This window comes from Chlamydotis macqueenii, chromosome 2 (assembly GCF_036417535.1).
Source record: "Chlamydotis macqueenii isolate bChlMac1 chromosome 2, bChlMac1.mat, whole genome shotgun sequence".
In the NCBI taxonomy this organism is placed as follows: domain Eukaryota; kingdom Metazoa; phylum Chordata; class Aves; order Otidiformes; family Otididae; genus Chlamydotis; species Chlamydotis macqueenii.
The window spans coordinates 88,530,307-88,556,374 of NC_141557.1; the positions used below are offsets into that span (position 1 = coordinate 88,530,307).

The window sequence follows — 26,068 nt, forward strand, 5'->3', positions numbered from 1 at the left end:
TGAAACGTTTATTTAGTTGTATTGTGCTCTATTCTGATCTAAATGCCTTTAAGTAATAAGTGAGATAATGTCTTTTTTTTTTTCTGAATACTGATTGCTTTGCAAGCCCAAAGATAAAACAAAAGTGCAGTTACATTTTATGAATTACATCCAAGTATACTGAATATGTGAATATTTTTAAACGATAATTACAGATACAGTTTTAAAAATAACTTGGCAGTTTAGGTACTAAAGAGTTATTTTCCTTTTACATGCAACCATTTAACTGTAGAAAAATCTAATGGCTCTTTTCATTTTAATGTGACCAAATATATACTTCATTCTTACTACTTACATCTTTTTAGACTAAACTAAAATGTAAACACTTTTTCAGATATCAAGGGTATATATACATTAACTTTCTTCGTGTAGCAATGCAAACAAAAATTGAATTGGCCCATACATTTCTTAAGTATCTAAAATTTCCCTGACTTCAGCAACCTGATCTAGTCGGGGATGTCCCTGCTCCTTGCAGGGGGGTTGGACTAGATGACCTTTGAATGTCCCTTCCAACCCTCACCATTCTATGATTCTATGATTCTATATCTATTTCTCAAATACTTACATCTGCACTGAATGTGCAGATTTAGCTGTAAAAGATGTAGGATGAAGCCCAATTTTTTTTCAGTAAACAAACAGCCTAATATTCTTTTTCTGCAGTTCTCTGTAGATTATTTTTCAGAATGTAGTTACATATTATGCTATAGCCTGGAAAAAAAGCTAGACATAGAAATACGTAAGTGCAGTCTTAGCACGTATTGTCTACCTGTTAATAGTTTTAATGATACTAAACATCCAGAATGACCGAAGAATCAAAATGCAGTAGGTAAGTGTCTGAACAGCTGTGCTGAATTATTTGACCAATTGACTACATAAATGGTATATGGTGAGCAGGAAGGAGTATACTTCTGATTATAAAAGGACAGACAGCCTTACTTTCCATAGAAGCAAGTTTTCATCCATGCAACATAAAAATCTAAAAAATGAGGCCAGTTGCAGGTTTTGTAACTTATTGTTGTAACAATCTCAGTAAGTAATTGTGTATTTTTCACACTTCTAAAATAATATTCATTAACATGTTTTCTATTTTTACTTAAGAGGTATCTTTCCTACCAAAATACAAAATGGAATGAAAACACAAAAATTACAAAACCAGGAAGCTTAAAGCCCATTTAAATCAAACAAACGCCCACTTTTCTAGAGCAAAGCTTACTAGCAATTACAAGACTCATAGAGATGCATTATTTATTGAACATTTCAGACAAGGTAACTATAGTAACCTGGTTGTTCTTTATTTACAAAAGAGGTAATCTGCATTGATTATTCTCTTAATATACAGCTGGATGACAAGCCTCCTGAAAGCCAAAGCAGATTTTTCAGTGGACCCTGAGAGGAAGGGGTAAATAATATTCCTGTTTAAAGGAAAAGTTTATTTGACAGAATTAAAATACTGCTCTAAGGTCCTTATTTTGGATTGTCCACTGCCATAGCTTTCAAGTTTTGACAAACATTCAAGGAACAGAAAAAACAGAAGATGCATTAGGAGGCTGTGCTTCTATTTTACCTGTTGGAGTTTTAAACAAGTTGAACAGCTGACATTTTTCTTAGTTTGCTGAGCAATTTCTCCTGTATGCCATTCATAGCTAGAAACGCATCTGTGTGCAGGGGATTTTTCTCTCCTGTATTCCTATACGAAGCCTTTTGGTATGAGATAGGAAATTAAGAGATTTGATTCTAAACGCCCAATATGTGATTTCGTAATAAATATATCTTGGCAATGCGTCGTGCCAAATGTGCCTACTCTCCTGGTGTACAGAAGGTTATGCACCAAGAAGGTTTTAGTTCCTCTGTCTCCCAAGAATTCCCTACCATGGCAAACAACAGTGTGGTTCTGGTAGGAAAAAGGATTTAAAAATTGTATTGCAAGATTCTGGGTTTAATATCTTCAGTTACTGTATGAACAATGATAAATTTATGCTTACAGAGTGCTTTCTGACTTTTTTTTTTCTTTGTTTTTGCTTTAGATTTCTTGCTAGTTGATGGAAAAGGATAATCCTTCAATCATTTTACATTTGTTTGTTTCCAGCTCGAACCAGTTGTGCCAGACTAAGCACAGCTCTTGGAAGAACTAATGTTTGGCCTACATCTCTCTTAACGGATTACATAAAAATTGGAGACTTGACTCTGTAAGATAGACCTAGGAAACTGTGTGTCAAGATAAGTGTATTTTGCAGTCTCTCTTTTTAAGTTCCTTATAATTCCAAAAACTTGTAGTATTGTGGCTCTGTTTCCATTACAAATGTTACCTCTGCAGCCAAACATGCTGGATCCCCCTTGCAAATGTTTTCATCTCTTGTTCAGGATCTCACTGGTGCTTTATGAGGAACAGGTACCACTCTTGCATAACTAAAAAGGGTGTGAGCTAAATTCACAGCTTGGTTTCCCTTATTTTTCTCAGGCTAATTGGCCTAGCTCTAGCAACGTCTGCCGTATCAAAGCAACGCTGGAGGTGCCACAGCCGCAGTTGTGCCGCACTCGCCTGTCGAGCTTTCGGAGCTGCGGGTGTATTTTACACTTCCTTGCTTTGCAAAACCTTGAGCTTACCGAGGAGCTCTTTCATAGCAAGTGGTGGAGAATCTGTTCTTTTAATTTAGACAGAGAGGGCTTGTCCGAACTTTCTGAATCAACAAACAGCTGCAGGCTAGCTGCTTTGGTGATGCAGCATGTTAAAACCTGTTGATTGATGGTCAAGCTTTTAACCCTAAATGAACATCTGACTTAAGATGGTAGTGTCACACTCTCTAGGTTTTGTGTATATTTAGGATGCCAGACATAGATCAGGTTTTTATTATAATGAAGATTACCCCTCAGTTGTGTTGGTTCGATCGACGTTGAGTAGACCTTTTATTTTCAATATTACAGCATTATCACTGGCTGGTGCAATGGCCAAGTAAACTACTGGTTAGGTGACTCAGGTTCTGTTTCCAAGGAAATTCTTCAGACTCACATGGTGGTCTTTGTATTAACACTTGTTTTCCATCCAAAATGCAGACCTGCATTTTACATGCTGTGTAGCAGCTGTTAGTTGGTTGATACACTGCATTTGATACCAGCAATGATTTGCTTTGCCAAGTTAGGTACAGCTGAGTTAGTACTTCTCAGGTAAAGTAGAGAAAAATGTTGTGGTGCTGAGACCTGACGGGATTCACCTGTCCCAATGGGGAAAACGTGTCTTTGGACGTAAGCTGGTGGGACTGATCGAGAGGGCTTTAAACTGGAATCAGTAGGGGAAGGGGATACCAACATGATTACCAAAGGTAAGTCAGTGGTTGACAGGACATCGGCTGAGGATGGCAATGCTAGTGGGAACATTGATGCTGCTCCTGGGAGCATGGAGGGCTCAGGAGCATATCTGAAATGGTTGTACACCAACCCATGCAGTATGAGAAACAAAGAGGATGAATTGGAAGTATTGGTCAGCTCCCAGAGCTATGATACCATTGGTATTAGTGAGACCTGTGGAATGAGTTCCACGCTTGGAGTGCTGGGATGAAGGGCTACAGGCTGTAGGGAGGGACAGGCGGGCAGGCAAGGTGGAGGTGTTGCCCTATACGTAAGGGAGAGGCTTAATTGTACAGACCTTACAGTTAGTGATGGTATGGTTGAGAGCCTCTGGGTGAGGATCAGGGGGATGGAAAATGATGGAGATGTTGTAGTGAGTGTGTACTACCGATCTCCCAGTCAGGATGAAGCACTGATGAGTTATTCTATAGGTAATTAGAAGAAATTTCTGGATCAGTAGGCCTTGTCCTTATGGGAGACTTCAACTTCCCAGACATCAACTGGGAATATCATACTGCTATGATGAGCAGGTCTTGGAAATTCTTGAAGTTCTTATCACAAGTACTCAGTGAGCCAACTAGGAAAGATGCTCTCCTAGACTTGCATTTGTGAATAGAGAAGGACTTGTGGGATATGTGATGGTAGGTGGCTGTCTTGGCCACAGATCATTAAATGGTTGATTTTAAAATTTTCAACATAATGAGAAAAAAGGACAGTGGAGTTGTTACCCTGGACTTTAGGAGAGCAAACTTTAAGCGGGGATGTCCCTGCTCCTTGCAGGGGGGTTGGACTAGATGACCTTTGAAGGTCCCTTCCAACCCTAACCATTCTATGATTCTATGATTCTATTCAGGGAGCTATTTAACAGAGTACCCTAGGAAACCACTTTTGAGGCCTTTGGGGTCTACAAGTGCTGGTCAGTTTTTAAGAACCACCTTTTAGAAGCACAGGAGTGGGTAACTCCACAGTGTCATAAGTCAAACAAGTGGGGCAGAAGACCAGCTTGGCTGAATAGGGAACTCCTCATGGACCTCAAGAGGAAAAAGAAATTGTACGACCTCTGGAAGCAAGGTCAGGCTTCACGGGAAGATTACAGAGCTGTGATTCATTTATGCTATGGTATTCTAGTAGATGAGGGGATGTAGTTTTTCTGGATTTTGGTAAGGCTTTAGGTACTGTCCCTCACAGAATCCTTATGGACAAGTTGTCCACTGTGAGATAAGCAGATTCACAGTGTGCTGGATGAAGAATTGGCTGAAGGGCAGAGCTCAAAGTGTAGCAGCGAATGTAGCTGCATCTGGCTGGTAACCACTCACCAGTGGTGTTCCTCAGGGTTCAATTCTAGGGCCAGTTCTGTTCAATATATTTATCAATGATCTGGATGCAGGAGTCAAATGCACCATTAGCAAATTTGCTGATGATACCAAACTGGGAGGTGCTGTTGACTCTCTTGAAGGACAAGAGGCCTTGCAGAGGGACCTAGAGAGATTGGAGCATTGGGCTATGATTAATGGGGTGAAATTTAACAAGTCCAAATGTGGATCTGCACCTAGGATGGAGTAAAGCTGGGCACAAGTATAAATGGGGAGAGGAGTGGCTGGAGAGCCACCCTGCAGAAAGGGATCTGGAGGTGCTGGTTGATAGCAGGATCAATGTGACTCAGCCGTGTGCCCTGGCAGCCAAGTGGGCAAACCACATCCTGGGGTGCATCAAACAGCAGAACCAGCCTAACTGCTGTATTCAGCACTGGTGTGGCCACATCTTGAGTACTGTGTGCAGTTCTGGGCCCTGCAATTTAAGAAGGATGGGAAGACCCTTGGATGCGGCCAGAGGAGGGCAACATAGCTGGTGAAAGGGCTGAAGGCATGTCCTTTGAGGAGCCGCTGAGGACCTTGGGCTTGTCTAGTTTGGAAAAAAGGAGGTTGAGGGGTGATTTCATTGCTCTCTACAGCTTCCCGAGGAGGGGAAGGGGAGAGGGAGGTGCTGAGCTCTTCTCCCTGGGATCCAGTGACAGGATGCGTGGAAACAGTTCAAAGCTGCATTGGGGAGGCTCAGACTGGATATCAGAAAGCATTTCTTTACTGAGAGTGTGGTCAAACACTGGAACAGGCCTTCTAGAGAGGTGGTTGTGACAGATGTGCTTGACTCCCTGACCAGACTGGCAGTGGTTTGGTGCAAGCTCCGGAGAAGGTAAAGGCCTGAGCTGTAGCTGGGCCAAGAACTCCTCTAATTTCAATCTGTTCTCTGAAAATCCACAAAGGAGCAGAATGGCACAGTGAATGTAGATGCATATGAGCTTGGAACCCTGATCATGCAATTAACACATGAATAGCTGGTAGCATTTCCAAGACTCATTTATCAAGAAACAAAGAAAATTGTGGGTACAAGGAGTCTCATGCATATCTTTCCCTATTGCATGTAATTTGACCGTGAGCCAACCATTTTATCCCATACAGACGACAGCCTAAGTGAGCCTTATTTGAGCTCTCCCTGCTAGGCAGCGTGGCTGCACGGCAGTGATCTCCCCTTGAGCTGAGACACCCCTCAAGGTTGCTCCTCGAGGCAGAGAGACCCTTTACCAACGGTAGATTTTCGGTAAGTGACCGATATCGTGCATAACCCTGTAGTAGGAGAACTTTGATTTTGCCTTGGTAACTTTGATTGCATGCTGAATTGATGCTAATGAAACATATAAACTTTGCATATCTAATCCTTTAGACATAAACCATTGACTAAGTCTGAGACAACGTCTGGATCCAGCTGCACCTAGACTTGCCTCTGAGAAGGAGTTTAGAAAGCAAGGGGGTCCTTTCTGAACCTCACGACTCAATGGGAGGTTCTCCTTACCCTTTGCATCTCCGGTCTCTCTGTGAATCATTCTAACTTGAGTGTAACACAGTTTTCCTTTGCATACTTTTCCATGCAGGAATTAACAGAGTGATCCTTGCCAGTGAACTTTGCTAAGCGGCACTTTTACAACATCACATTAAAACCACTTTTGCTAAAGTGTCTTCGACAGCGGTTCTTTAAGTGATCTAAATCACTCATTCCCTACAGTGGTTGATGCCGCAAGCCTGTCAAGTGTTTCAGAGGCATTTGGACAATGCCCTTATCAACATGCTTTAATTTTTGGTCAGCCCTGAATTGGTTCGGCAGTTGAACTAGATGATCGCTGTAGGTCCCTTCTAACTCAGCTCTCCTCTTTCTCTTTCTCTTTTTCCTTCTCTTTCTCTTCCTCTTTCTTCTTCTCTTTCTCTTCCTCTTTCTCCTTTCTCCCTTCTCTCAGCAGAAGTCATCTCTGCTCTTTTCTCACCACCTTTTTTTTTTGCCCTACCACAGCGCTAGTAAAAGAAGTGCAGTCTGAGACAGTCCGCACGAATACGCATTTACAACGACAGATGTAGATACCAACGCCCCTACAGCCTAACCCGACTCTGCACTCCTCAGGGTGCCGACACGCACTTATACACATATTTTATATAAAGATATACATACACACATTGCAAGATTATCTTAAAAACGCGTAGCCTCGAGGTCGAGCCCCCAGAGGGGCGGCGGGCGGCCCGTTGCTCTCCCTTCCCTCCCGCAACGCCGCCCGCCCCTCACCGCTCCCCGCTCGCCGCCATGCAGCCGGCTCCGCAAGCCTTACCGGCACCCCCCACCCTCACCGGGCCGCCGGCGCAGCAGGAGTTAACCGCGCCCGGTGCTCCGGCCCCCGCCCGGGGCGGGGCGGTGCCCGGCCGCCTCAGGCGGGAGGCGGCTGTGCCGGTACCTCCCGCAGCCCGGCCGGGTGCAGCGAGAGTTCTTCCGCGGTTCCCAACGGCCGTTCCCGCCGCCGCAGGTGAGAGCCCAGCCCAGCCCAGCCCAGCCCAGCCCCCGCAGGGCCCAGGCGGGAGCGAAGCCCTGCGGCCCTCCCGGCAGCGGCACCCCGGGTTCCCGGGCGGCGAAACCTCTGCGGGGTGTGGGGCGGGGAGCGACGGAAACGTCTCCGCCGGCGGCTGGGGGAACGAGGAGCCACGGGCGCCGTGGTCTGGCCGGGTGGGTGGGTAGGGGGTGCCGGCCCCTGCGGGAGCCGCCGCCGCCGGCGCCGGCGTGTGGGGAGCGGAGGAGATGGCCTGGCCGTGGTGGTGAGTGGGCTGTCACCGCCTGTGCGGTGGGAAGCGGGAAGCCAGGGCATAAAAGTCGGTTCGGCGATGACTTCGGTCTCTCTAATGGTGGATCAACACCAAACTAGAGTTTTTCCTTAAAGATACTGTTAACTGAGGTTTTGCTTTTTTTTTTTCTTAAAAAAAAAAGAAGGTGAAAAAAAGGGAAATAGTAATGATAATAATAGATTCTGCATGGTTTTAAAACATCTGTCAGAGGATTTGCAGACAGGTTAAAGCGAGCTGTGCCCTTTCTTCAGCTGAGTTCTCCTAGGAGCGCATTACTCTTGAACATCACTTTTAGCTTTGGCTGAGGAAGACTGCCGAAACTTTTGATGAGGCTGTAAAAATTTCCATTTGTCTAGACAGTGTTAGGATTTCGTGGCTTTCTGTTAACTGGCTGCCTGTCAGCTACCACCTGGTTGCCGGAAGGGTCTGCCATGGGAAAGCTGCTTTCTGCTCGCTCCTTTCTTCCGTTCCTGCCAAGACATCTCCTGTTGGGCGCTGTTGGAGAGAGAGGGTATTCAGGACCTTTGGACTGTCAGAACTTTGTTCTCGGTTTTTGGAAGTACATCGTTACTTAGGGGCTCACAGAACCAAGAACACTATTAAAAATCACATGGCTGCTTAATACTGTGAACAGCAGCTGAGTGAATATCCTTGGTTTATTTGCAGCCGTTTGTCTTCTAGGTACATAAAAATCACTTTGCTCTTTCTTCTTCTTATCTTCCAACCCCTTGTTATTAAGACTAATGGCACTGCAGTCTTCTTGGAACCAATTACGCGTTTTTCCCGTAATGTACGAGATGTAATAGCAATACCCTGTAGTAACTGACACTAATCATACAGCCGTAAGGATGCATCATTGATTCCAAATGTGACTTTTATACTTTACCTCCCTGAGCATAGATTCTAGTATACATTTAGCGTATCTAGTACATGTACATGTGAAGTTTAGGTCTATTTCATAAAGGTGAGTATTTTAAATGAAGAAAACTAATTGTCCTTATAAATTTTAATACATTGCCATTATTCAGTGGCTTTTAACAGGCAGACTTCAGGTTTATTTTGTTTGGCTCTTCAGTTCTTTTAAAATTCACATATCGGGTAATCCTGTTGCAGGATTGATTTCTTTCTGTTTCCTTGTACTGTAATCCTGGGGTTTTTAAGGATTACAATCCAGTCTCTGTTATAATTTATGTGCTGTCAGGCCCTTTGTAAGGGAGGGTAGAGCAAAACCTAGTGATTCAGTACTTCCTGTAAGGCCTTTCCCAGAAAGTACCAACTTTGGCACATAGCCTTAGTCAGCTCTGAAAACAATAAGTTAATCGTTCTATAATTATAATTCTGTCATTGTATCAGCACCGAAGCCTCAGTGATACATTTGTCTATTTAAATAAAAAGGAGAATGCAGAAAGGAGAAGGTTTTTGGTATAGGTTAGGGTAATGCATTAGGAAAAAAGATACTCAAGATGGATGATAAACTAGAGTGCTGTGACTTCTTGGAGTCATGTTTTGGTTTAGTCTTCCTCACCCTTAGGCTGGGGCAGATAGAAATGCTCTTAAGGTCAGTAGGAGGAGTTTAATGAAGAGGATGTTATGAGTAACATGCTTCCTGGGCTCAGGTTTCAGGCATATGACAGAGATGAGCTTTGGAGACCTTCAGGAGCCAGAGGTGAAAGGGGGCTAAAGCTAGTTCAGCAGTCACTGTCGCCGTGGGAGGTGTAGAAGAAAGAGGATTAGTTAGTTGGCTGTGAGACTTGCCTCTCTCTGGCCCGTGAGCAAGGTGTTGCTTATACCACAGAACAGAAATAGTAGTGAGGTGGGGGTTACATTAGCAAGGGATTAGTTTAGGCTTCAGTGGCTTGAAAGCAGTGATGCTCGGCTGTGAAAAATTGGAGATGCTAATTTTCCTACAGTTATAAAAGCTTTAGAGTGGCTGGATTATTTTGGGGGTTTAATATTCATTATAGTATCATCTATATAGAAGGTTTCTCTCACTGCTAATGATGCTGTCTTTACAGATGGGATTATTCTGATGCATTTATATCTAATTTTCAAAATATGATTCTAGGTATAAGCATAGATGGCTCCTGGTGTCTCAAATGAGAAGAAAACTGATGATGAACAGTCTTCAAAGTAAGATTCAGAAATGAATTATCTTGTCCAAGTTTACACTTACCTTCTTCCTCAAACTTATTTAGTTTGAGATAAATCCTTAAACTCATTTAGTTTAAGATAAAGTTTATGATATAAATATTGATTATAACATTAAGTATCTTGTAAAAGCTGTTTTGACAAACAGAGTCTTTATCTGCTTTAACCACACCTGTGCAGAGGGTTTTACTGGCTAGCCAGTTTCATATATCACAACAGTGAATTTTTCCAGGCATAGGTGATGTTTTTATTGTTTGTTTTTTTTTTTTAAAAAAAAAAAATCCAATGAGCTGTTGAAATGTTGACTTTGGCTGTTGCATATGGCCAGACCTACCTGCTTCAAGAGCTTGAACAAATATTCCAATCTGTCTCTCTAATCCTTATTTTAAGCTTATTTTAGTAAAACCATACATGTATGTTTAGCTCTCAGAAACTAATGATTTATTTAAACCCCCTAGAAGTTGTAGGTGCTTTACAACCGTATGAGGGGATTAAATTGTCTGCTTCTGAGAGTTATAGGCCACAGATTTTTATCAGGCAAACTTTGCCTCTCCTGTAAATCCATGGCATAGATCCCATGTACACATAGTAATATGCTTACTTTTATTGCTCATTTTACCCCAGGGTCCAAGTCTGCAATTAGATCTGGATGGACAGATAACCAGTACAAGTTAGTGACAGCCCCTAACTGCAGTGAGGTGGTGGGTTGAAGAATGTTGCTGCTAGGGCATGAGATGGAAAAAGGTGAAATACAGACACTGCTGAGGCAGGAAGCTGTTTTTAGGCCAGGCATGAGGACAGTGCTGTTGGCACATACCACATGAATTTCTCTGTACATTTAACAGAGGCCTCACCTTTTCCCAGTTTATTTCCTGGAGAGGAGCTTTTATTGCTGGTATTCTCATAAAGAAGGAAATATTTTTTGGTTGCCTGAGAACAAGTTGTAAAGTGATTTCAAATCATATCCTATTTGTATGTAAAAGCCACTCCAATAAACATCAGCACAGCCGGCTATTTGATCTGCATTAGTAAGTGATGCATTAAATATGGGTAGAGAGTTCCACAAAACCAAACAGGAATAATTCAGAGGAGGCAGCCTGTGAATTCTGCTCAAAAGAGCCGACAAACTCTTGGGCTGTCTGCGCCTTTCTGAAGAGCCATAAATGTGCTCTTTATTTCTCCCAGAGTCAAACAGGTCTCTGGAATGGAAGAACAAGGGCAACCAAAGCCTTTGTTTCCACCTCAGGCGGGATTTATATGAAGAGAGGCAAATGGGGCACGTGGGAGATGGAAAGGAACTGCTGAAGGGGCGAATGAACCACCCGCTTTGTTGGGCTTCTTTTTCAGTTGCTGAAGGTGGTAGTCTGTGGTGGCCAGGAACCAGTAGGTGGATTGGGGTGATACCTCTTTCTTTGATTGTGCAGCTGCTGCTGGATAGTTAGTGACACTGGAGAGAGAATTTCAAGAACAGAAACAATTGTTATTCTCGGAATATTGAGGTTGTAACTATTTTCTTTGCTTTCCGAGGAGCATTCAGTGACCTCAGTATGGGAATCTAGGCTGCTTTGGACTTCTTAAGGTAACCAGTACATCCTACACAGGATTGACAAGACAAGACCTACAGAAAAGCACTGCCCTTCTGGAGAGGCATTAGAAGACAGACAGGATAACCTAAAACATCTAATATAGCACTAAATGCCTATATTTAGGCTTCAGAGTTGTTCCTGCAGAGTCTTAACAATTTTTTTTTGCATAAACTCCAGGCAAACTCTTTTGTTTTTCTTCTCTGACAAAGCAGCTTGAATTTGCTGAGCCATGCTGTGACTGCAGTGACCCTTCATTAAGTTATTAAGTCATCTTCTTGTGTCTGGGAGATATTTATTGCTTGATTTAATTTCTCAGAAACTACTTTGAAGTATTGGCCAGTATTTTGCTTAAGCTTGTGATTATTGACTAGTTTTTTTACCTGTTTCAATTGAACATAAAACATCAAGCACAGAAAGCAGACATTTTATGAATCATGCAGCTCGCTTAGTTAGTCCACTACCAAATTTTCCATGAAGGCGTTCGCACATGCTAAGTAGTTCAGTTCCCTCCTTGCCTTGTCATTTCCTAGTTCTTCATCCTACCGTCTGGGCTTTTCTTCAGCAATTTCATCGCGCACAATGAATGGAATGTTAAATATCGTGTGTGATTTATTACGAGACATAAAATGGTCATGAAATTTAGAATTTCCTTAACCTAATACATGAGGAACCAAAATAAGGTAGTGCAGGCATGCTTAGGTGTGGCATTTCCCAATTTGTACTGCTTGACTTTGCAAAATTAGCATCTGTTAAATGTAGGGGTTTGTATATACTCTATACGTTTCACAATGCTGTTGTCCTGGCAGAGAGAATTTTATCTGTCTCTGCAACCCTCACCTGGAGAAAATGAAAGAAGACATCCTGTACCATTTTGCTCTTGGGACTGGTACCCATGATTTTCCGGCGTTGTTTGGAGATGTAAAGGTAAGATGCTTCAATTCATTCAGCAAGTCCCAGCTTTTCTGCAGAAGCTGGAAGTTTAGCTGTCTTCAAAATAGGACTAAAAGCGTCAGCATACCACTGATTGCGGAATGAATGGAAAGGGGATGAGATTTTGTGGGTTCTTGTCACTTTCAATATCAGGCAAAATTGGGGATAATTGTTTCTGACTGTCTCTTTTCATCCAGTAAAAAGGCAAATGCTACAGTCTCTATTTGGGTAGAACTCCCTTTTGGGCGGGCCTTCAAGCCAATATTTGTCTTTTAGTAGTTAGGATGAAGGCATTTGAGTGCTATATAGAAGGGTTTTCTTTTCTCCCCATAATTTTTCTTCATAGCCTTTTAGAATGATTATGAGAAAAATCATATCTGGGAATAGCTTTGTATTACATGAAGGTGTTTGCATCCTCATGCTGATCTTTGTACATTCTTTAATACACTGATTCATGCAATTGATTTTGTTTTGTTGAATACTGTCCGCCCCAGTTTGTATGTGTTGGAGGAAGTCCTTCACGGATGAAAGCTTTTATTGCCTACATAGCTGAAGAACTGGGGCTTGGGAGCCCTGGTTGTGACTATCCTAACATCTGTGCAGGAACTGACCGCTATGCAATGTACAAAGTGGGACCTGTTTTGTCAGTCAGCGTAAGTACCTCACTTAATCAGATACGGGACACAGTTCAGTGATGCTGTTCAAAGTAGAAAATATGAATGCACATTTCTTTTAAATACTTAATAGATGGAGTTAGATTTTTTTTAGTTTTTATCAGCCATGCTCAAAATAGTGCAGTCAGCTAATTCAGAATTCCTTTTTAGCTCTTTCTTATAAAAGGGCAGATGTCTGAGGCTTTCATTCCTTTCCTGCCTCCTTTTTCCTCAATGTAGCACTGAGGTGTTGCAGGAATGGCCTTAAAATTTTTTGAGCAGAGTTACTCTTGCCTTGTCTCTATTCTTTATCCTGAATAATGGTGAAAAAAGGTCACTTGATGCATGTGGGGTATTGGAAAAAATGGCTTTATCACATCCAGAGCTATGTATCTGCAGTGGCATTGTCAAATGTGCTAACATAGCTTAAGAGTAGATTCTGTGGGACTTGTGCTGCTAACTCATGTGTGCATTTTAAAACTTCATACATGTCATGGTTTAACCCCAGCTGGGAGTTAAGCACCATACAGCTGCTCGCTCACTCCCCCCTGCAGGAGGGTAGGGGATAGAAAATTGGAAGGGCAAAAGTGAGAAATCTCGTGGGTTGAGATAACATTTTAATAATTGAAATAAAGCAATAACAATAATTATAATAATAAATTGTAACAAAAAGGAAAATAACAGAGAGAAATAAAATGGAGTGGTGTGAGAAGCAGAAAAGGCCTTGACTCTGTGTAAGCACTGCTCAGTAGTAACTGAGACATCCCTGTATTATCAACACTATTTCCAGCACAAATCCAAAACATAGTCCCATACTAGCTACTATGAAGAAAATTAATTCTACCCCAGCCAAAACCAGTGCATTCTCCACCCCTTATTCCACACCATTTATGTCATGTTCAGGTACCACACTATCGAATACATTCTCATAACCCACCATTACCCTTTGCATCCTGTGATACAATACACAGATATCATTCCCCTGGTCTATGGACTACCCCAGTGAAATGCCTGTAAAATGTCCATAAATGTCCACAAAATGTGCATTGAGTTAATATAGTCCACGATGTTGGGCTCCGTATATTATGGAGGTCACTGAGGACAGGAGAGGTGGTGTCTTGCATGGAGTTACTGGTCACCAAAGCTAGCTCAGGCTGGGTCATTGCTGCACTTGCACTGCTGCTTGTAAGGCTTGTCCTCCACTGGTTTAGGTTCCTGCTATAGTAATTCCTATAATATGTAACTCAAATAGTGGGTTACAACAATTTAAAGGTGTTTCCATTACAGTCTCCACCCTGGTCCCTTTGGGTCTAGTTATAGGGTTTAACATGGCAATGAACTCCTCCCATTGCTCCTAGCGTGGCTAGCACCAAAGGGTTCCTGCTATAGTAATTTGCATAACATGCAACTCAAATAATGGATTATTTTTGCCTAGGATTAAATCATGTTGAGGTATGTATTGGACTCTCCCATTCTTTCAGTACTACCCACCAAGTGCACCCATTCCCAGTTAGGCTTACCTTAGCCTCCAACACAGACAGTTCTTGGGATCATCCTACCACTCAAATACAGATGGATTCTGGACATTTTTTGGGTCAGTCTGTCCACAGCTGAGACCCGGGGCTCAGGAGGAAACAAGATTATCTTTGTATTCTCGGAGTTGTCTGTCCAATTCATCTATAGTTGGTGCTTCTTTGTCCAGCTCATTATTGCCAGAGTGTGGGTGTATGACATCAGTGCATTTTGTACAAACCTTCGCCCTGTGGACTGTATGCATTGGATTTAATCTGGGTCTCTGGATGCCTGGTTGTCACCCATGTTGTTATAGATCATGTCCAACATGGCTGATTTCCTCAGATACTGGATACCACCCTCAATGTTGGTCCCTTTGCTTTGGGAATTTGCAGGTTCTTCCTTGAAGGGCTACCTGTCCTTCACACTTGACAGAAGTTGCCACCAAAGACTGAGGACTCCTGTCTTTTTTCCAATCCCTTTGTCAATGGCCTTATCCTTAGCCAGGGATCCTACTTGTTGGGCTTCCTTACCCTCTAATTCCTGACTGCTGGCCCCAATATCCCCGCATTGGAGTAACCAGCTGAGACTTAGCTCACCTGGTTGACAGCTATAATCTTATCGCATATCTCGTAGCTCACTTAGGGATAGGGATTGAGTGGTTTCTGTCTCATTTATAATTGCAGTCTCTTCCTGTTCTTGGGGCTGCTCTGCTGCAGAATAGGCTGCCTCTTCTGTATTTCCTCCACAAAAAAAAAAAAACCTCTCAGAGGAGGAAGTATAATTGTTAATTGTCTCCATAAGATGGTACCTGAAGTACAGTAATGGCATCAGTACAGAGTCCAAACACCAGATTAAGCTCAGGGTCAGTGTTTTAATATCAAATCTCCCAGGCAAAACATCACTAGTCACTACAGAGCACAGCAAACTGCAAAAGCCAACACCAATCTTTAACACATACAGCAAAAAAAAAAAAAAAAAAAAAAGAGTATGGCACAGATTAGATAAACTAATATCAAGAACAAATGAATCAATATAATGACCTGCGACTGTTAACAGATACAAATCCTTTCAACATGCTGTGATCAATCTGTTATTATGTCAAACCCTTTGAGCCTCACGTTGGGTGCCAAAAGGACTGTTGTGGTTTAACCCCAGCTAGCAACTAAGCACCACACAGCCGCTTGCTCACTCCTCCCCAGCAGGGTGAGGGGAAGAGAATTGGAAGGGCAGAAGTGAGAAAACTCGTGGGTTGAGATAAGAACAGTTTAATCATTGAAATAATAACAACAACAATAAGAAATTGTAATGAAAAGGAAAATAACAAAGAAGGAGAAGTAAAATCCAAGAAAGACAAGTGATGCAAATGAAAAAAATTGCTCACCACCATCCGACTGATGCACAGCCAGTCCCCGAGCAGCAGTCCCCTGGTCAAACTTCCCTCTAGTTTTATTGCTGAGCATGACATCATATGGCTTGGAATGTCCCTTTGGTCAGTTGAGGTCAGCTGTCCCAGCTGTGTCCCCTCTCAACTTTTTATGCAGCCTACTTGGTGGTGGGATGGTGTGAGAAGCAGAAAAGGCCTTGACACTGTGTTAGCACTCCTCAGCAGTAACTAAAACATCCCTGTGTTACCAACACTATTTCCAGCACAAATCCAAAACGTAGCCCCATACTAGCTGCTACACAGAAACTTAACTCTACCCCAGCCAAAACCAGCACAATACCTTTAATTTGTAGATATGATTACATACTTGAATTGCAGCTGCATTACTGTAGTATCATTCTACACCCTTTCTTTTGAGTTGTAATTATTGCATTATCATGCAAGGTAAGGTGGATTTACATTTGCTGAGCTTTGTGACCAAACCACAATGTCGATGTTCTGAAAAAAATTAGCTTAACTATTCACTAGCACTTCAGGTTGCTAAAATATCAGAGTATCTTGTGTTTAAGAAAAGTTCTGTCAGGAATGTGTTTGTCAACTGTTAGGAGAGGACACTGCTTATACTTTTGAGAATGTAAATATTTTATAATTATTGATTTTTAGAAGTACTGTACTTCCTCCATACTCTACTAAAGCCAGTGGGAGTCTTTCTGTTTACCTGCAGTAGCCTTTCAGTAGGCCCATAGGTTAGGATTTTTGCAGGACTGAGTTATGTGGTATTTGGAAAGAAATATCTGGAAGGAGATATTGTGCAGCTCCTGTATGTATTTTGCTTTGTCTAGGTGAATGTCAAATATAAATTTCTGCTTTCATTTCAGCATGGTATGGGCATTCCTTCTATTTCAATCATGTTGCACGAGCTGATCAAACTGTTGTATCATGCCAAGTGTTCCAACATAACCATTATTCGCATTGGCACCTCTGGTGGAATAGGTATTTCCCCTCTTGATTTCTTTTTTTCTTCAAACTAAAGCATCTTTGTAAGAGAGTAAAGCATCTATCCTAAGTAAGTTTTCCACAGGAGATGACTCAGTTTGCTTCCGTAATTTTGAACAAAAAGGTAATATCTGCCTCTGGATAGAGAAAATGCACTTAAGAGATCTGACAATGTGAGGAGAAGGACATTCCTGTCTTGTAATAAAAGTATGAGATAAGAAAGAACATATAGTGAAAAAGGAAAAATTTTATTCTTTCAGAAATTATTTATGATAATAAATTGAAGCAGATAGGTATGCACAAAAAAAATTCTCTTCATGAATTCAGGGGCAAAATTGCCACCTTTAAAAGAAGCAGGATTGGGTTAAGTTGTATGTGTGCAGAAACAAGCATTAACTACATTGTGAAGCTATGTTTCTTTTTACTGCAGGTCTGGAGCCAGGCTCAGTGGTTATAACTAGGCAATCTGTAGATGCCACCTTCAAACCTCAGTTTGAACAAGTTATTCTGGGAAAGACTGTAATTCGCAGCACAAACCTAGATGAACAGCTAGCTCAGGAACTGATGCAGTGCAGCAAAGAAATCAATCAATTCAATACAGTCATCGGAAACACTATGTGCACTTTGGATTTCTATGAAGGTAAGGCTGGCAACAGACTAGTAGAAGTTGGTAAGCAGCAAAAGATAAATATTGACTAATATTTTAACATTAAGGTTTCAGTTCACTGAAAATAACTCATTCCCTACTTTGAGTTGTCTTGTTAACCATAGCTAACTTATTTTTTAAATATGTAAAATCATGCCTTGTGCTTAGCAGTTTGCTGTATCGAACTTTTAATTTTGTGGAGGTTTATTTCCCTTCAGTTCTAATAGATCCTCTGAAATGCATATAATCTACTATACGCTTTTCACATACTTGCCAGTTAGGCACGTTTATCACAAAATTTCTGTGATTTACTGAGGCATCCTAAAGGATTGAGAATTATTGTTGTCTCTTTTCATTTTTGTTTGTTTGTTTGTTTTTTGCACTGGTTAAAGTGTCTAAAGTAAATATTTTCTAAAAGAAGTGTTGGAACTTATTTCCCATGCACATATTGAGCAAAGCATTGATCAGACAACAGAAGACAGTGTTTTGCTGAGTTGTGTCAGTGCTGCTATGTAGGAGAGGCAAACCTCCAATGCTTACTTTGCATAAATGTATAGACAGTCAGGTGCTTTTCTGATCTCCCAAGTCTATTTACAAACATCTTTCAAATCTTGCAAGAACAGAATGTACCTGGCACCTAATACTACGTTCCCTAACTGTTACTGGATTGGTAACAAAGGGTGCAATGCGCACTGGAACACATGGTCTTCATAACAGTGTTCAAACTTTGTCCAAGGCAGACACTGTCAGTTCGTGTATCTCCTCAGACTCCCATCACAGGTGCAAGCTGCACTTAAAAAAAGTGTCAGGAATATTTTCAGCTCATACAGCAAAAACTAAGAACAGGCTCAAGAGCATTAATTTCAGAGTACATCTCCTGAAAACATAAAACAACTGAGTAAAACACTGTGTAATGTAACTTTACTGTACTGTACTGCTGCTGTTTTATCTGTAGCTGTTAGTCTTGAATAATTTGAATAAACTGATTTTCTCAAAAAATGGTAAAGTATTAGCTAGTTAGCTTTAGAGACTCTTCGTCTCTTACCTTAGGGAGTCTGTAAGTAATAAAATGTTAATCCTTCAAAGTAGCATCAGGGAGGCATTTTCAAGCCTGGCAGTTCTTTTAGACAATTAAACATAGAAAAATGCAGCACTTCCATACAGCTTCAAGTTTGTTGCTGAATTTTGATGCATACCCCACATGCAGAAAACTACTGCTTACATTTTCCTGCTTATAAATTTGAGAATTTAAACTGGAGAAGACCAATTAAACTGCTGTGATTCACATTATAAAATAATACAAATAATATGTAGAAGCTCTCTAGCAATAGCTAAAAACCACTTTGTCCTATTTCTCTTGCACATTTAAAGAGTAGTAGTAAAAGCTGGACACGCTGAGGGGAAACTACGATAATTAGGTGTTTTAGAAACTGCATTTGTTGTGTGAGTTCATCACTGAAAATTTCTACAAAATTACTTTGTAGGACAGGGCAGGTTGGATGGTGCAATCTGCTTATATAGTGAAGAAGAGAAACTGCTGTATTTGAAGGAAGCGTACGATTCTGGCGTTAGAAACATAGAGATGGAGTCTTCTGTATTTGCTGCAATGTGTAATCTCAGTGGTGTCAAAGGTAAACTAACTTAGTCACTTTATTTAAGCTGTAGGAAATTTTCTGCATTGCAGGGGGTTTGTGGTAAAAATTGCAAATGAGGTGTTAAGATACCTTCTGAATATTAAAAAAAACCCTAGTTCTTGTTATATTTCTGTTGCTATGATTGTTTGATTTGTGTCATATCTACTCAAAACTTAGGCAAACTTCCTCACATAGTTCTTATACAGTTTAGTTCTGTCATTTGCTATTCCAGCCCATGGCAAACACATAAATTATTAAAGTACCTAATTACCCTGTAGCATTCATTTATTTTCTTCAGTTAGTTTTTGAAGTTTGACAGGAAGCAACTGGTTAATTTAATCAATCAGGTGATTCTCGTATGCATAAAACTATAATAACTTTCTATACTTTCTTATCAAATTGAAAATAGAAGTATTTTGTGTAGACATGTGGCTTTAATTCTTAAACAGTTAAAGATTTTTAGTAACATCATGAATAAATCCTTTGTAATCATAAAATGAGTTTTAAATTTTTTTACAGAAGCTAACTGATTTTCTGTAAAGATTAGGAAAAAAATAAGCAATTACGAATAATCTAATACAGTGCCTTTCTACTTACCATGTTAACTGTAGTGTCTCAGTTTCTTTGGCAAGAAATTTGCCAATGTAAAACACTGATGTTTCTCAAACTTCCTTAAAATCAAGGAAGATAAAATGAAGAAAAATAAGCAAAAATGCCAACAATTATATCAAACATCCCTAGTTCTTAGTGACTTGAGAATGATTAAAAACCCAACTCGTGCTATCCCTGAGCCACTAGGGAACCTGGTCCTTTTTGCTGTCTGTACCGTATAGGTCTGTAATGTGTCTTACTGCTTGTGCTCTGCAAATTGGCACCAGCAGAAACCCCAGATACAGAAGGGTGATGGTAGAGCTCAGCTTGAGTGAAAGGAGGGATTTTACCTTTGGGGCTGTGATTACCAAAAGGCAGCAGATATGCCTGAGATGATCCACAAGATCCTCATGTACTTGCTGTGCTCACCATCAGTGAATGTCAAAGCAGCTCATCTGCTGGTTCCCGAGGGATGGTATTTACAGCACAGGGATCTGAGTAGGGGATAAGGTAGATAGCAGAGGGCTGTACCTACATCTGCGAGAACAGTGTCTCTGATCAATTCCCACCAGTCAAGTTCTGGGCTTGTAAAATATAATTCCTATGCAGAAAAACATAAGAATCATGGTATAACAATAAGTATGTGCAGCTGCCTGACACTTGCTTTATTATTGTAGCAGTCAGTTGTCTTAAACTATTTGTAACTTTTTTATATCATCCACAGCATGCCAGTCCCCTAGCATCTTATGGTAATGTGCACTGGTTTTTTTGGAGGTTTGTTTTCTTTCATATGTCTAATTTTCTAGCTGTTCATTCAAATGTTTATGATTTTGGACTGTAGAAGTTTCAGAAAGTTATTCCTAACTAATGCTGTTTTTTAATTTCTAGCTGCCGTAGTGTGTGTCAATCTTCTGAATCGGCTTGAAGAGGATCAGATTAGTAGCTCACATGATGTACTTGTGGAGTATCAGCAGAGACCACAGAAGTTAGTGGGGTATTTCATTAAGAAAAGTCTTGGGAAAGTATGAAATATCCATCTTTGTTTATGGAAGCAGAAGGCTTTTGCACAGCTGAAGTCATGGTCATTCATGGTCATGGACTTCAGGGCACTAAAGGTCTTTTTCTTCAGAATAGCTCACAGCATTCCATGTGTTGCGGAAGTTAATCATTTATGTCACTGTGCTTTGGGAACTGAATGTGCTGAATGGACTTCAGTTGAGTTTTTCTTAGTTATGCATTGCACTTTTCTGTGCATTGGAAAGTGGATCTGTTGTGAAGGACAAGCCTGCTATAATTTATAAAAAAGCTTTATTTATCCCTATTGTAAAATAAAAACTAGGAAGAAAATCAAACTTTATTGTCAAGTACTTGCAAACCACCAAATTAAAATTAACTTAAGAATGGTAATCCCTTTCTCATTGTTTTAAAAAATTGTATAAATTATAATTGTCTTTGTTGCTTCACTTGTAAAGAAAATGTAAAGCGAATGCAGTTTGTTTTTTGCAAACTTTAACGAATAAACAATACTATTTTCATATATTAAAATTTCATGAAATTGCAAAGTGTGGGACTGAATTCTCTAAGAATCAAGGACTCGACACTGAACTGTTGAATATCTGTACTTCCTAGATATTGATCCAACAAGGTCTTTCATATCCCATTTTAACTATACAATTGAATCAATACCCAGGAAACATTTATGCATTGAGTAATTTTGCATTGAAGAACTTGAAATCTTTTGCTGAATCAAAGCTCCTGCTTACCAAAGAGGAACCAAAGGCATTCAGGAGATGCACAGTATGTTCACAGGACTGCATTATGATAGTTATTTTTTTTTTCCTTTTACTTTGCTTCTTTTTAAATTGTTTTTCATCTCCATGTCTTCAGGACATAACACTCACTGTTGCAATGGTTCCCAGTTCTCCTGAAGAACAGGAGAATATCTATGGACTGTATATGCCATCAAAACCATTTCTGCATTTTTTAGCACTACCACTGGTCTAGTGTTTGTTTCTTTTATAAATCATACTCATTGCTGCTTTGCTATGGTTGGCATATAAATATGTGGTCAGCTAAAGATAAATGCATTTATCTCTTTTTCTACTGCAGTGGATGGTCCAGTCCTAGGAGAAGTCACAAGTTCGAAGGGTCTGAACAAACTCTCAGCTGTCACTGATCCAGCTAAAAGAGATTTTATTTTTGAGTATTGTAGTCTCCAACACCTTGTTAACAAGCATTAGGGTTACACCTAAGAGGGAGTGATGTAGTAGTAGGCACATTCACCAAGAAGTGGCAGAAACTGGAAGCAATGTAATGAAAATGTTGAAAAAGGAAGGGATGACTTATGAATAGGAAACTGCCAATGAGGATTAATCTCCTTAAATTTGATGATTTTTCAACTGGAGAACAGATAAAAAGATAAAAATATTGGATTTTTAAAATGTACTAATTTAGTCTTCCTCTAATTTTAAATATATATTTTCTTATTTATGCTTGGGATATACAATGAATGTAAGTTTTCAGAGAAAGTCTTTTTTTCCCTAAGCTTGAGGGAAGGAGTCAGATGAGAATGGTTCCACATTTTGTTTGAACTGTTCCTCCCTTATTAAAAAAAAAAAAAAAACCAAACCAAACCAAACAAAAAAAATAAAAAATCTGTGCTTAACTATGCCTAGTGCTTGCCCGGACATTGCACAAAGCCCGGTGAGGTCCCGTGGGGAACTTGAGCAAAGCGCATCCTTGCTCTGCAATCTCCTGTTCCCGGAACAGTATGAGGAGACAAAAAGATGACTTCAGAAGCAATGTGCTGCACTGAAGAACCGAGTTGACCAGTATGGGTTTGGAGCAGACAGTTTGCTGTTGTAAAAGAGATACTTACTATGAATTACCTAAAGAGGAGAAAAAATACTTTATCAAGAAAACAAATGAACACCTGATGTGGCTCTGTGAAGCTTTGGGAAAGCATGTTGCTGCAGTTATCCTGAGGGTATGAATCTGAAATGGTGGGATTTGTCCTTTTAAAGGAAGGGCAGCAAGAATGTGGAAACTGGTTAAAAATAAAAAGTTCTTAAATCATTTAACAGTGTGAGCTGTCAATTGAAACTACAAAGCTGTTGTATTTAAGGTCATATAAAGTAGGCACTTCTATTTTGATAACTGGTATGAAAGCTGTTCTGTGCTGCGTGCCGAAATAGAACTTCCATTATGGCCTGGTCGAGTTGGAGCTAAGGTTCCCCCATTCATGGAGTGATGCAACTATTCTATTAAATCAATACACAAGACCCTAGCAGAAACCCCTGGAAGACTGAAGCCATTCACTTGTTGCCAGTTTGTCCTTTCTCCTTCCCGCTGTTCCTAGGACATTGTACTGTTCTTCCTGCTACAATATTTTTCTTCCTGTGCTTCCTAATAGATGGAGTAAAGGGATGTATCATGACTTAAAATTAGAATTCAAAGGAGAGCAAATATTCTGCTGTTTTCCACTGGCCAACGTCCTGTAATGCTGTATCCCTAATGCAAGACACTGCTTTATTGACACCTCTTACGTGCAATAAAATGCTTTTCTTAGCTTTGCAGGAAACTTGCCAGAATGTTACCCTGATAAGAACAATTGTATTTTTCCCTTGTGACTGTAACTGGACAGAGCGATAAAGAAATGACTCAGCTGCGTGCATCCGGCAGTGAAGTTACCTTCCTGTAGGTTTTACAAAGACATCCATGAAGAATTAGAAAATATTTAACGGGCTTTTATCTGCAAATCAATTCTTTAATGTTAGCGATTCACATTATTTCTATATCATATAGAAAAGCAGCACATGTAGGCTGCAGAACATGAATCAGAATTTGGAGTGATAATATTTTTAAAGGCACGTAGGATACTACGTATATGTTTGATATTACATAGTGCAGTGTCTCCTGGTAAATCTACAAATCCTGCAAACCCCAGAAACCTCAATTTCAAATCAAAGGCTTGCTTTTGTTCTCCATGCCACCTCGCACCAGCAATACACTACATAATCAGTTTGCTCCAGAGATCAGAAGGTATAAAAGCAAAGAAGGAAGGCAGAAGATACAAATAGGACGGAAGTATGGAGAAAATGGTGATTTCTACCAACGGTTCGTTCTGTTATTCATGGTACTTTTCTAGCCTGTTCCTACCTTTTTTTTTTTAAAGAAATGGTTGAGACCTGTCCTGGGTTCAGCTGAGATGGAGCTAATTTTCTTCCCAGTAACTGCTGTATTTTGGATTTAGTATGGGTTTTGGTATGTAAAGAATGTTGGTAATACGCTGATGTTATTAGTTGTTGCTAAGAGATCAAGGACTTTTTCCAGCTTCTCAGGTTTTGCTAATGTGCAGTTGCAGGCAGCTGGGAGGGGTACAGCCACTACAGTTGACCCAAACTGGCCAAAGGAAGTATTCCATACCATACACGTCATGCTCAGTATATAAGTGGGCATTGGCTGGTGGGCAGCTCTCACGCTCTTCCTCTAGTTGGGATCATTCCGAGATTGCTCTCGGTTCTGTTCCATGATAGCTGCTCGGGATGGGCTGTATTGGCCGTTGGGTCATCAGGTGATGAGAAACTGTGCATCAGTTTTTTTTAAAAAAAGTCTATTATATGTTGTTATTATTATTATTTGTACATATATTATTATTGTATTTTCCTCTGCTGTACTAGTAAATTGTCTTTATCTCCACCCATGAGTTTTCTTTTTGTTCCAATTCTGTCCCCCATCCCACCTGGGAGGGAGGAGGATGACCAAGTAGCTACATGGTACTTAGTTACTGCTTGGGGTTAAACCATGACAATCCACAATGAAGATAGACTAGAACACATTTATTTCACATTTGCGAGAGACTGAGAATGCAAAGTAACTTGATTGGTGACTTGAAGAAGCAGATTTTTATTCTTGGCATCTTGATGTACTTCAGAGGAAGATTTTCTTTGATGGAAGGTATGAGAAGTCCTGAAAAAGAACATTTTGGAATCACCTATTGCCAAAAGTGCTGAGAATATAAATCTATTTATCAGTCCTTCAAAAAATAAGCAAAATAATTCAGTATTTTCAGTATTTCTTGAAAATATATGCATGTTATATGCAGTATTTTTTTTAACATTCTTCCTAAGTTCTTGCAAAGGAGTTTCAGTGCATTATGTAACAGAACTGCATTTTCTTCTCAAGTCCTGCTGGATCTCAATGTATTCCTAAATAAAATGTTTATACAGTGGATTTGGAGATGTGTTTCATTTCCACTGACAAGCTAGGTGAAAGAAACTAAAGTGTGAATGTTTTTGAATTTGCCCATCAGCAGTCAGTTCTGTTTTGAATGCAGCGCTCAGTACTGCATGCAGCAAACTGGGCTTTGGAGATTGGATCTGAATGCAACAACCAAATACGAAAAAGTACAGTAGTGTGATTTGATGGCAGTATTATGGTTTGCTGCAAGATGTTGAGGCTTGCTTTCCCTGAAGGTTTCTCAGTCTTTAAGTTGGAGTGACTTAAATACGTGCTCTCTCTTCTTAAAATAATAACAATTTAATATTATACTCCAAAGTATGGATGAAATTACAGTTTTAAAAGTCTTATGCCTGAAGAGAAAGGAGGTCACTGAACAGAGCAACACTAAGTCTGAAACTCTATGGTACCATAATAGAAGAAAGAGTAATGCTGACAGGAGCAATGCTTTTGCTCAGGCTACAAACAAAACGCAGCAGCAGAAAAAGACACAGCTGGTTTTGCATGACAGAGAAACCTGATTCCAGATGCTTCTTGTTGGCTGTGAGCTTGTAACTGTGAGAAAATTTTCAGTTTATTATCAGTCTGTCGTATTAGAAGAATAAAATTCCTAAAGCTTCCTAGAAACTCAAACAAACCACTGATCTCCTCGTGAGATTGGGTCTGTTTGTTTGTTTAATGCAGAACTCCATTTTAATCAACCCTGTTATTTGACCTTGCCCACAACTCATACTTTTCATCATATCCTAACTACACACAGGAAGTGTCTCCCAGGAAAGATACTACTTATTGATGTCATCCTGCAGGCACTTTGTCTGCAAACCAGGTCTCTGCTGTGTAAATATTTACAAGTAGTACTCCTAATAATGTTAAAAGGAGAGCTTTGTGATCACACAGTAAAGCTTGTGAAAGAAATTGGAGGTGGTGGTAGGAAAATACGCTAATTCTTCATATTCCCAGACATATTCTTGCATAATTCAACAGCATTCCTGTCTACCAAACAGTATTTTTGGCTCCTGGGCTTTAACCTATTTAACATACAAAACGTTGAATGTGCTGAGAATGTGCTTGCCAACCTACTTTAATTAGCATTTATTAAAACTATAGGCTAGACGTGGTGTGTTGATGGTATCATCTTATAAAGCAGTCAGGTTCTAAAACCAAAGGTGAGTGCTGCCAGAAGTTTCTCTGCCTTTTCTGCCCCTATAGTTT

The 26,068-nt window shown here is 40.3% G+C and overlaps 1 protein-coding gene across 1 annotated transcript; it reads left to right on the plus strand.

Moving 5' to 3' along the window:
• Window positions 1–7,129: 7,129 nt before the first annotated feature.
• On the plus strand, window positions 7,130–21,180 carry UPP1 (uridine phosphorylase 1). The gene is made up of 8 exons (XM_086742027.1): window positions 7,130–7,222; window positions 9,601–9,665; window positions 12,076–12,193; window positions 12,694–12,852; window positions 16,630–16,744; window positions 17,178–17,387; window positions 18,878–19,024; window positions 20,507–21,180. The coding sequence occupies exons 2-8, from the start codon at window positions 9,613–9,615 to the stop codon at window positions 20,644–20,646; spliced, it is 942 nt and encodes a 313-aa protein (XP_086598153.1). The 5' UTR covers window positions 7,130–7,222; window positions 9,601–9,612; the 3' UTR covers window positions 20,647–21,180.
• The last annotated feature ends 4,888 nt before the right edge of the window (window positions 21,181–26,068 follow it).

Bases quoted from the DNA above. Each gene is read 5' to 3' on its own strand.
- UPP1 (XM_086742027.1), top strand. From the start codon at position 9,613: ATGGCTCCTGGTGTCTCAAATGAGAAGAAAACTGATGATGAACAGTCT. The intron at 12,194-12,693 runs GTAAGATGCTTC...TGTCCGCCCCAG, and splicing joins CGTTGTTTGGAGATGTAAAG to TTTGTATGTGTTGGAGGAAG. The intron at 12,853-16,629 runs GTAAGTACCTCA...CTTTCATTTCAG, and splicing joins GACCTGTTTTGTCAGTCAGC to CATGGTATGGGCATTCCTTC.